General features: G+C 40.5%; 1 protein-coding gene across 19 annotated transcripts in view; it reads right to left on the reverse strand.

The window, feature by feature from the left end:
- Positions 1-245: 245 nt before the first annotated feature.
- ebf3a (EBF transcription factor 3a) overlaps positions 246-12,704 on the reverse strand; it is a 94,547-nt gene continuing 82,088 nt past the window's right edge. For 4 of the 19 annotated variants that reach the window (XM_035407076.1, XM_035407075.1, XM_035407077.1 and 1 more), the window contains exons 12-16: positions 7,739-7,804; positions 6,622-6,799; positions 5,620-5,808; positions 4,753-4,842; positions 246-2,821 (exon numbers count right to left, since the gene is read on the reverse strand). In XM_035407076.1, the coding sequence (XP_035262967.1) occupies positions 2,790-2,821; positions 4,753-4,842; positions 5,620-5,808; positions 6,622-6,799; positions 7,739-7,804 (555 nt within the window). In that variant the 3' untranslated portion in view covers positions 246-2,789. Of the gene's footprint in view, positions 2,822-4,752; positions 4,951-5,607; positions 5,809-6,621; positions 6,800-7,738; positions 7,805-12,704 lie in introns of all 19 variants that reach the window. The other 15 variants (XM_035407065.1, XM_035407064.1, XM_035407070.1 and 12 more) reach the window with 7 other exon arrangements.

Below are 12,704 nucleotides of genomic sequence, written 5' to 3' on the forward strand. Positions count from 1 at the left end.
TGTAAAATGAACATCTTTATACAGTTAAATATCTGGAAAAAATGTACACATAAAACAAATTTACTGTAGTTTTTCCCCAACAGTAAGTTCTACCATTCAGTGAAATCCTCAAACTGAAGTTAACAAAGCAATGAGTGCATGGACTAATTAGACTGAAACAGAAACCAGATTGCATTAATGATGAAATCTGCACATGTTTGCTGCATGACCTTGAGTCTATCTTACTTTCAAGGTGACTTCTTATGTTTTTTTTTTCCCCCTCTCAGCCTTGTTGAGCTATCACCAAGCAAATGCATTGCCCATTCATCATTTATATTTGTACAGGTCCCACCCTCGCGTCCTCAAGACAAAAAAATTATAAAACTTGTGTGCAGTTTGGCAAAGAGGAACGCCTCTTTTCGTTTGAGCCTTAATGCTGTAGTCTGCAAAACATTACAACATGCCATTTTACAAAGGCTTCAGTGCAAAGGAAAAGATAAAAAGGAAGAAAATAATAATAAAACAAATACATTAAAGTCACTTGCCTCGATCTGTTAATTTGGCACTGTCAGGAAAATGAATATCTCAGAAAAAAAGCAACAAAAATGGCCATATGTATATAGCTACGATGATGCTACAGTACTTTTTTTTTTGGAATTGTTACAAAATGTAGTGTACAATATATAACATTTAAATCCTGGCATTTTCTATGATACAATATAAAAATTCTAGTCTTTAAACACTTCTCAGACTTTCATACTGGTTTGCAGAATACAGCAAAACAATAAAAAAATAATGAAAAAATAGTCCAAAAGGTGAGGGGTCACAATAGTTCTTTTTTATTTTAGTAAAAAAAATGTTTGTGCTTTTTACACCATTGATAATCCTTATGGAGCAATGATTGGCAATTGTGGTGTAAAGTTGTCATTCAAACGACAGAGAAAAAAAAAAGTTACTCTCAAGAAGTCCACTGTAAAGGCATCATAAGAGTTTTTTTTTTTTTTGTTTTGTTTTTTTTTTCTTGACAAATTTTAATAAACATTAGTGATTGATTTACGATTCCATTCCAAATTTAGATGTTTTGATTTCTGTTCCCTGTAAACACAGTTAAGCTATATGGCAAAGTCATGGGTGGCAGATCAAAATGAGTTTTTACATTCTACAAAAAAATAGAAAAGAAAATACAACCACAAATTGAATCATTCCACCCAAAGGTGGCTTGACATGCACATTTTCTACTAGTATTATTACAGCCATGTGTCACAAACAATTTATTTGACTATACAACAAACATTTTTTTATTTCAAAAAAGTATTTGTTTACATAACTTAAAAAATAATATAAAAATAAACAATGAATTTGACTTTTCCTCAAAATAAAAAAAAAAAATAAAAGAAATGGACGGAAAGTCTCAGCAAAGTAACAAAATTTCCAGAAATACAAATGAAATGTATGGACATTGCAATCTATCGATACAAAAAAAGCAGATGTAGGCAATGATTCTTGGCTTAACGCTCTGTGCTGCATCACGATGTCAGGCTATGACAAACAATACATACAAGATCAAATAAAATGATGGAAAGCAATATACAAAATTTCAAAGATAAATACACTATTTATAATTGATATGTTACAAAAATTCCCTTAGTGACCGCAAGTGTGTAATGTGAAAGAAAGTGTTGCAATGTATAAGACTATTTTACTCCTTGTCATTTTAGAAGGAATAAAACTCTGTACTAAATATTTAAGTGGATCTGGAAAAATTCAAGACAAGTGTATAAATATTTAGCTACAACTTTGGCAAAATCACAAAAGTCTACAATCGTATAACCACATACAAAACACATCAGGGAATAAGGAGCTAGAAGTAAAAGGACAACTTTCTGGTACAAGAAACATAGACTTCACAGTAGCCTAAGAATGCAATAGTATACAGTGCTAGCAAAAAGTTGAAAAACATTGCAGATCACACTTGCTTAAACAGGAAGCTCTAGCAGTGGAAGTATATTTTTTAACCAACAGACAGTAGCGTTTTTCTCTGTCAGTGTGCTTGTTGAAGGCAAGAGAAGGATTTTTGCAATATCAAAGTTACTATTTCTAACTACAATAAGTTACAAAGTTCATTTTTTAAGATGAAGTAAGCATGATAAAATCTCCCTACCTCCATCTGCCCCTCCCCACAGTTTTAGTTTTATTTACTTTGTTTGTTTTTTTTTGTTTTTTTTTTGTTTTGTTTTTTTTTTTAATCATATATTTCTATTATTTCCAGTTCAATGGCTCACCCTTTCTTGGCCCCCTTTTATTCTAACCACAAACATAAAAATGAAAGAAAAAAAGAAATAAATTCACATTATATAGATGCCAATTTCTGAGCATCAATTTAAGAGAAACAAGTTCAGAGGCATTTTTCATCAGTGTTTTCATCAAACGGTGCATCCACAGAGTTTCTCCCAATACAGAACAAGAACTAGACATAGCCAAGATGTAACCAGAAACGTTTATACAAAATAGGCATTTTTCCTTCATTTTTTTTTTTCTTCAAGACTGAGAAATGTGAAAATATGACAAGAAATTCAGTCAATAAAATGGAATTGTTCATGAAAGAAGTCGCTTGCATGTTAATTCATATTCATTTGAATAAGATCTTGGAAAGAAAGTCTCTTTTTTTTTTTTCTTCTGAATAACAGAATTTGTTGTTGATTATATTCATGATTGATGACACTGATTCGACCAGAATCTTCCGTATGTACTAAATAGGTCCCATGAAGCCCGTTTTGTGAAGATCGAGGCTTGAGAGAGGCAAGTGCAGTTTACATGGGAGGGACAACCAGCCCAGACATCGCTGAAAAGGAGAAAGAGAAAGATGCATTAGGCATACAGGCCTCAACCGCACAGCAAACAGAATAAAACAAAACCAACACACGATTTCAAGTACAATCAAGTAACGAATACGGAAGAAGTAGCGTATTAAAATGCAACCTCTTTCCTCTTTTTTCATGCAAACATTTATAAGCCTGCTCTGGGTGAGGGAAGAAAAATGTGTGTAAGATGGCGGTGGGGGGAAGGAGGGATGAAGGGAGGGGGGGTAAAGGTTGTGTGGGAGATGGGGGGGGGGGGGGGGGGGGGTGAGCGGGGTGGTAAGTGAAATGTGCTTCCCGAACAAGACATGGTAGAAAAGACTTCACTTCTCAAAGAGGAGCATTCTGACATTTTCGCCAGAAAGCATCCTGCCTCCCCCACGTGTGATATTTCTCTTAGCGTTTTGTTAATGGCAAACAGTGGCCTGGCCTCCCAGGAGGCCGTCCATGCTGACAGCCGAGAAACAACACGGTCACTTCTGGTAACGTCAGATACGGCCGGCTCCTTCGCCAGCCGAGGACCAGACGCCGCTCCCCTCTCCCCCTCCGAAATTGAAATCCTCGACTCTTTCTCCCACCCGTGTCCTCGACGCCCCCGAAAGGCGAACCTTCCCGGTTTTTTTTTTTCCATGTTCCCTTAATTGTGTTTCATCCGAATATCTGAGCGTGCATCTCGGGGCCACCCTGAGATCAAAAGCCTCTCTTTAGGAGACCGTGGGCTTGGAAGTCATTACGAAGGGGTCCCACCCAAAGACTCGAGATTGATATTTGCGGTAATTTCGCCCATTTGAAACAATTAGGTGTCTAGCGAAAGGGCTAGGACGAAAACTATTTTGGTCCTTTTCGGTTTGTTTGTAACATCATGGTTCGGGTGATTTTAAGTTAGCAAAAGCCCGTGGTGACAAGGCATTCCTCATTAATTTCTGCAAACCACATATTAATAAGTGCATGCATGTAACAGCATGAACTTTAATTTCCCACTTCATTAATTCCAACATTATTAATCTTGGATGCACACACTACTGCTAAGACATGTAGTCAATGCAAACAAGTCTGACTTTCCATAAAAAAATATAGATCATCCAAAATAATTCATATTGTTGAATTCTTCTGCCATCCTGCTCTGCAATTGCAATTGGTTGCCGTGGGACTGGCTTCAGGACAAAGCAGTAAAACTACCTGAGATGTAATATTTTATAATATATATGCGTTTATCTTACAAAGAGCGCAGAACATTGACATACGTGTAAACAAATTTTATATAGTGTAATCTCTGATCTGGGGCACTGTAACCCAGGTGGGCTTCTCTGGGAAACGTAGTTCACATCTAAGGACTTGCCTCGAGTTCCTACAGCACACATGAATATTAATATCAGGACCCTTGCTGGAAATCAGATTCCAAACTGGACTCCAAGCAAATATTGCAGTCGAAAAAAGGAATAGGATAGCTTTGCATTCTCGCTACTAGCCCTGGCCATGATTCACCCTCATTTACATTTTATTTCCTTTTTACTATACAACAGGTTAAACGCTGCATCAAACCATAAGTACCCAAACAGTCCCCGGAGTCTCTTAACTTCCCTTAATCATTGATGGTAAGATAAATAAATCAATAAATAAAACTCTTAAACACGTGCACATGCATACATGCAAGCGTGCATAATGCACCCGTCTAGCCACCCCCGTCCATTCGTCTCCCCGTTCAACCCATCTAGCCGCGCGCGATTGATGTCGGGCGCCGTACGTCCGCGTAACCCGGCGAAAAAGTTACGCGTGGGTACGGGCCCGCTCTTTGGAGAGGGCCAGAGCATTTAAGGTGGGGTGGGGCGGGCGGGTAGGGTGGCGCTGGAGGAGGAGGAGGAGGAGGAGGAAAGGCGTCTGCAGGTCGCGGGTAAAAGGAGGGCGCGCGGCTCACCTTGAAGTCCATTGCCATTTGCACTGGTGCAAGAGGGAGGTGGAGAGGCTTGGGGCCTGACAACGGGAGCGAAGGCGCTCTTTTGTTTCACTGCAGAGATGACATTGGCAGGTGAGAATGAGAAAATGCCGTGTGTGCTGCTACAGTTTGAAGAGAGGCTGACCGAAGAGGCTGCCATGGTAGGGCTCGACGGCACTACTGCAATAAAGCAAAAATAAGCACCACTCAGAGAGGAGTTCACGGCAAAGAGGAGATTCAAAAATGTTTTTTTATTTTATTTGGATTTTTTTTTTTTTTTATTAAATCAGGCCTTGCCTCTTTGTTGAAAAGAATCATTTAAAAAAATAAATAAATAAATAAATAAAAACAACTTAAATTTTGATGGAGAGGGAAGGAAATCATGAGGTATGGGAGTGTATATATATATATATATATATATATATATATATATATAACAAAAAAAGGCAATAAAATCATTGGTGTTGGGAGTGGGGAGTGAAATGTCCTGCCATGGCCACTCTCTGGATAATAGGTTTTGTATTGGACTCTGATTGTGAAACATATCCGGGGCAAAACTCATTGCGAAAAATATATATAGATTTTTTTTCCCACTGCTTCAGTAACATGGTCCAGATTTACTTTTTTTTGTTGCCTTTTAAAAAAATATTTGATTTATTTGTTTATTTATTCCGGATTTGAAACTTTCTGACCAGGGTGTTCAGCCTCCAGAGTCACCCCTCCTTTTATCCAGTAGCACACATTCCCAAAATATCAAAACAACGAAAGGAATAACCGGAAAAAAACAAAAAAAAACAAGGCGCTTTCAAGTGCGAGAGAAAATGGAAGTCGTATTACCTTGATACTTACTGCCGTAGGGGGAGTTGGCCGAGGACCCGTTGAGGAATCCCGGGGAGCTGGGCACCCCTAAATTGGGCATCCCCGCGTTCCCGTACCCGTTCATGCTGTTGCTTACTGTGTTGTAGTTGGACTGCTGTGGGGTGCTGCTGGGTACATACCCACGTGGAGAGACGCTGCTGGTGTTGCGGCTGTATCCCACTGTCGGAAGAGAGGCAGAGAGCTCCTTTCAGAAGGATGTCGCGTGAGGAATTTAAACCCAAGGAAAGTGTTTGGTTGGCCGCTCATTGGTGTGACCATCGGTAAGACCGTTTATAAACCGGTTTGGTGCAGGCCATTTTTGTACAACTAAACACTTTCTCTAGGTTTAAATTCAATTACCTATCACCGATTCCTAATATCCATGCATATTATACCAGTAATTATTTTTTTGTTCTCAGAACAGTCGTAGTTGACCTTTAAAACTCAACATATCAGTACATATGTACGCTAATCTCAAATACAAAAGAACACAAAAGAAACCCTGTATTGCAGTTATTTTTTTTTTTACTTCACAAGAACACCATGCCGTACAGCATCTGCCTGCCTGTATCCCTGAAGCCAGCAGCCAGCTAATATACACAGGACACGTGCGATTCTACGTGTCAGAATTTAGGTTTGGCGGCACGCGTGCACGTACGAACGCGCGAGCGTTCGGCGCGCACGCAAGTGTCTGTCGTTAAAAAGAGAGACAGAGAGAGAAATTTCCACTTCAACCTGACCTTAGCAGCGGCAACAAAGAACAGATGTAAAACTATTATCAGCTCTGGCGTTAAGTGAATACCAGGAGCGGTCACTCACCGCCAAGTAAACAGCGGAGGCAGCGACAGTGTCAGGCAACCTCCTGGGAGATTAATTAGAGGCAGCCGGGGAAGATATAGCCGCGGCCAGGGAAGTGAGTGCCGGCCAGGTAATATTGAAGGGTAAGGTAGATTAGCTGCTGCGCGGAGCTTATCTCCTCTCATAGTTACATACCCTGGTCATTACCCTGAGATGTCTCTGAGACGTTGACTGCTAGCTGGCTGCTGAAGGAGTTTACTCCCATCATGCCTCCGTGGGACGCGGTGTTGGCGAGGGACGGGATCTGGTTGTGATTGCGGGGTACGCTGTACAGGGCCTCCGCGATGTCAGCCGCCCTCTTCAGAATAATCTCCTGGAAGGAAGGAGTGTGGGGGAGGGGGGGGGGGGGGGGGGGAAACCAGGGTTATCATCAACACAGTACTTCTCTTCTCCTCTCAGCCCCGCACTGCATGGCTGACCAGTGTGGACGCACTCTGTCGCAATTCATTCCGACAGCTTGAAAAAATAATATGATTCCGGTGTTATCATCGTAAATAATGATATGTTCTGCGCTCAGTCTATTTTTTTCTTGTTTCTCACATGCGTTATAAGAAATATATAAAACTTTTTAAGGTCTACAGTATGTCTTTGATTGCAAGCAGCCAATAATTATTTCCATGAAAATAGAAATTACTATGAAAGTGTGTGTTGATACACACACACACACACATAATATATGTGTATATACATAATATATATTTGTATATACACGTAGTGTATATACACACACTCAGCCATAACTGGTATTACTCTAAATGTTCCTAAAACCAAGCTGTAATTCCCTGTATCAACACTACATTGGTGCCACGTTATGCTAGCAGAATTAGCAATGAAAAAAAAGAGAGAAAAAAAAAACGGTAATTATGTTTGAATTTACATAGTCCTATATTTGAGCAGCTCTGCTCCGTAGATTTATTCAGGAATTTGCACCGAGTACGGAATCTTTTGGACCCCGTTCAAGGTTATTCTCTCATTTGAGTGGGTGCACGCGTGTGCGTTTTGAGTGATTAACTCTTCTCTCAGATGTGTGCAGTGGCCAGGAATGGATCTGGGAAGGACTAAACTGCTTTCCAAGAGCAATGACACCGTAGCACAGCACAATGGCCTGAAGCTAGCTTTGAAATGTACAAAGTGTTGGGGGGGGGGGACCGGGCAGGGAAATGTGCTGATTTAATTACTCCGTGTGTACACAAAAGAGAGGCCGGTTCCAGGCGTCTGCACAGATGCCCGTGCAGAAGCGCGGTGCCTTTACCTGGTTGTTGTGGGGCATTCCGTACAGAGCCTCCACAAGGTCAGCGGCTCTCTTCAGTAACACCTCCTGCAAGCGCAACAACACGAACACAAAATGAGTCATTCTGCCAAAAGGCACCTTCTTTTCGGGTGAAAAATAAAACAAAAATAGCTGTTCACTTCTCATAATAATAATAACAATAATAATAATAATAATAATAATAGCTGTCGCCATCATCATCTCTGTGATAGCAATGATGTCATCCTGCTCAAGATAATTTGGCAACATTCATTTTCTCCTGCTCAGTTACACCTCTTAAAATTTTACAAACACGCAAAATGGCTTTGCCGTTCGCCAGCTTTAATGCTAAATGAGTAAAAATAAGTGCTTCAGTTTTAATGATGTCGCCTTGTGGGTATTAAACAAACAAACACACGGATGAGATATGAAAGGGCCAGGCACTGCATTTGGCAGCTAATTCCTTGCACTTTAGTGGCGAAGAACAATGAGTAATTTTCCATATCTTAATTAAACTGGCAGAGTCCTTAAAGACAACATCTCACCCCTAATTCATGGCTCAAATTTGCAAGAGAGTTCAATGCTTATTTCTCTTTCTTCCGAACAATAAAGTGAATTAGCTTGGGTTAATCTAGTTCTTTCATAATGACATTAAGAAATTTTTCAATTAACCTCTTTCACTGCCTGTTGCAAAGGACTTCATAAATGACTTCCCATCCAGCGAATGCTGAGTATCAGTGCCCAGGGACATGGATGCACTGAATTTTGTCTTATCCACGTCGGCATGCTTCATACTTTTCTGACAACGCAGATTAGCGCGCTGCTCAATTCTCTTCCGAATTTTAGAAAAGCCGGAATGCCAGTCCGGCATCGCTCGTGATCTTCCTTGTTTTCATATCAGTCTTGCGTTGCTAGAGATGGCCATGGTCTCATACCACTCTCGAGACAATCCTGAATTGGATTTTTGTTGATTTTCTTTCCCTTAAAACCAAAACTAAAAACCTGGCAGTACAATGTGGAGCTATGTGGGGTTATCTAGCATACAAGCAAAAATCAGTTCATCGTAGTTTCCTCAATTAACACTACCTCTATGTGGATAGACAGAGTGGGCTCAGATCATCAGTCCTATTCACTCTCCGTGATGGCCTCCATCACATGGAGCCTGGTTTGACACGCTGAGGAGTGTACCATAATGGGGACCCGCCAATTTTATGCATGTGTGGTTTCTATCGCGCGGGCACCTCAAATGCATGTTAGACACGATCTCGGTCGTTGATACGCCTTTTATGAAGACGCCGCCGCTTCAAATGCCAGCTCTTTACGTTTGGTCTGCGTTAACCGGGAGAGGGATAACTGAGCGCGGGGGCCCCCGACGCATGGCTCGATGGATCTCTCATTCCTAAAAGCATCTCTTCCTGGATCCTATATTTATCAAGATTAATCACTGCAGACGCCACTTCAGGCGCGCGCCATACGTTCACAGAAAACAGCATTTAATCCCAAAAGTTGCCGGATGGATGGCTCTTAAAATGGGCCTTTACCTCTGAAATTGGTGTCTATGCTTGATGTTGCGTGCATCTAGTTTGCATACAAATAAAGAATTAGACTTGTCACGAAGCAGGTACAATCAATGAATGGCCCAGCTGTCTTAATCCGGTCTCACCAGGCAGAGCGGCGCTCTCTGAGTGAGATAAAGTGTTTTCCTGAGGTGTTAATAATTACTCATAATCTCTTCCATCATATCGCAAGACTTTTTACATGCCTTTCAATTTTGAGCAACGATTAAAGCAATTAAGACTGTCATATTCGCAAGCAATTTTTTCATTTTGGGGAAATACCCTGGCCCTCCTCGTCCATATGGTACTTTGCGAAGGCGACATAAGGATAGTTTAAGAAAATTACGTCGCCTCTCACGCTTAATCTGCTATCCGGAGCGCGGTGTCTTAACTAATGAACCCGGCTCACCGGGCCGCGCTTAAGTGGCGGTCTAGTCGCGTCGCGAGCCGACGGAAAGCGCCACCCAATCAGTCAAGGATGCTTTGAACGAGCTTGTTTTGTTCCAATATGCCCTCCTCGTGCATAGAGACGCGCACGGTGAATACGATTACCGCGGAATTGTGTTTGAGAAGCATTTCAATGTAAATTTCCAAGCCACGACGATAAGTGTAATTGACTCTCTTCTTTTTTTTCTATTTTTTTTTTTTTTTTGCAGGGGCATAACAGACTTCAGGTTAAACTGAAACTATTAAAACCCGAGATGAGTTGTTATTATAATAACAATGTTATTATTACAAGTGTTCATCATTAGGCCTGTGGACGAACAGCGATTTAAACACTCCTGATTATTCACATTCTCCCATCACCTAGAACAGCATACATCATCACAATTAAAAAAAAAAGAAAAGTAACCAAGGTGATGTGACTTCAGGTGCTAATGTCATTAAAAAACTGTAAAGCAATTATTCTGTTAGTATTTGCCTGAGGTTATGAATACATTGAGAGATACCGAGCGAATAGATGTAGCTACTTCAAAAAGCAGAGAGAAGAAGATGAATTTTAATGCATGGGTAATTGCTCGACATGAATGCATTTCTAATAATTTTTCTTGTATATTAGACGAAAAAGGAAGCTGAATACATTTGTGTTTGCTGAATGAAACACACACACACACACATCTGAGACACACATTTCTAACACACATACACACACACACACACAACGACATGAGGAAATGCATTTGAGATTAATTTGTTGCTAAAGTAAAACCCCATTTCTACTATATACTTTGTAATAAATATGATTTTCCAGGGCATAAGTGAATGTATAAGATATAATCTGATTTTCATCCTTCTATTTTCTCTTTCCGTGTGCTGGGGAATATATTACAATTGTTTTAAAACAAGACCTAAAAAGAATGAGAATTGGAGAGTCCCCCTTCCAATCTCCTCTCTTATCACATGAGCGCTCATAGTTATTGCCTTTATATACACACTGGATTGTTGTATAATGTGCCCATTCAAGCTCCTCCCACTGGATCAGCCAGTAATTTTTGATGTTGTCTAAAATTAGGAGGTAAACTTCAATTCAGACCAAGTCCTTGTCTGTGTAGCAACATTATTAGTGTATGTCCAAAGCAATACATGCTCACCATATTGGCTTTCTGTCAGGCCACAATTACCCATCAAACCCTATGCATTACGGTTCCTCAGGAAAAAAAAAATGCTGCAGAAATCAATATTGTGGTAATATTATCAACTGCAGGGTGAAGTCACGGGGCTCGGGGTGGGGGGAAGAGACACTCAGACGCTTTGGCTTATCGCTAACGCACATTTTACATTCTCCAACCCTTATTACAGTGCCGCCTCGCCCCAACAATGCTTAATGCTGATTTTCTGTATTCTGTTCCTCCGCTCATTGGACGTATATGTAAGGGTCAATCGCTGTTTTACCAGGGGTGCGCTTTGACCCCGGCGAGCCGAGCTCAGACGGCTGGCTTAACAATGATGAATCGCTAGGCGTTTGCATTTACATGCCGCCGAACTCCGCATTTGGGTCCATTAGAAACGAAATCAAATATTTATGTTGTTTATCGAAACCGCTGGATTCCACCTTTCCGCAATAGCGCCGTGCGAAGAATGAGCAGTGCCGCTTCGGCTGAAGTATTTTTTTTTTTTAAGGCTAACACAATTTGGTTTTATTTTTAATATAATTATTTGCTATCACGTGATAAAAACATAAACAAATAAATGCTTATTTTCTCAGTTTCTGCATAGCAAGCGTTCGCTTTTGTTTTCTTTATTAAACCTTTAATGTTGAGATATTTTGTTCAAGATACGTAGACATGAAAGAGGAAAAGACTAAGATAGTTTTGCTGCTGTACGTTTTTTTTGTAGGTAACACGGATAGTTTAAGGCAATTCATTGGAACAAGATTTTCTGTCTAGATATTGCTATCTACTGGGGGAAGAAATGAGAGTAACTGAAACATATCATGTACTGAACATTAACTATCTTGGGGAGGCGATTTTGAGTCCAGTTCCCATCAATGATTATCTTGGCTGTTCAGTTACCCTTTCTGTAAATTACACAGTGGAAGTTCATGCTAGTGTACCGTGCATGCTGGGCCCTGATAGATATTTGTGTTATTTTACATTATTAAACATCAGAGGTGGTCAACTCTTACTGAGAACCCCGGGCGCCCGTGGAAACTAATCAGTCATAATATCACCCCAATCGCTCTCCGCTCTGCATGTTTCAAATAAGAAATTAGCCGGTTTTCTATTAGCAGGGTACAGTCGTAGATTATATCAAAGGAATATGAAAATACCGAATCAAAGAATCGCCAAAAAAAGGAGGAAAAAATGTAAGCAGGGCTTATCTTTCATGTCGCACATCAAAACAACAGGCCTGTGATATGTGTCACCCGCGTGGGAATCAGAGGCGAACTGCTTCTTTGTGGAATTCAAATGAAAAAAAAAAGACCCTGTAGATATTAATGTGTGGACTTCCTTTATTAACCCGCTAAGACAAGGACTTATAACGAAAGCTTTGTAAACAAAAGATTAAACTGGATCTAGCTTTGGAAAATGAAAGGAAAACAAGAGGGCCATAATCAGAGATCAGAGAGGGTCTGCTTAGATTACAATCACCACAGCCTACTGGAGTGGAAAATGTTTAATTGAACTATTTCGCCACACAGAAAGTTTACGTTTCTCTCCCAGAATCCAAAACAATGCCCTGTATTGGGAAGGGTGTTTGTGTGTGTGTGTGTGTGTGTGTGTGTGTGTATGTGTGCGCGCACGCGTGCGGGCGTGCGTTTGTGTGTCTCTATCCCCCTCTGTGCAATTGCCTCTGAGTGATTGAATAATGATGACTTGCCAAAGAAGATTGCATGCTCTGCCTCATCTGAGCAGTGGTTTTTACAATTCGTGTCACAATTTATACAAGATTTGGAATAAATGGAGAAGTTC

Source organism: Anguilla anguilla, chromosome 2, assembly GCF_013347855.1.
Source record: "Anguilla anguilla isolate fAngAng1 chromosome 2, fAngAng1.pri, whole genome shotgun sequence".
Classification (NCBI taxonomy): Eukaryota; Metazoa; Chordata; class Actinopteri; order Anguilliformes; family Anguillidae; genus Anguilla; species Anguilla anguilla.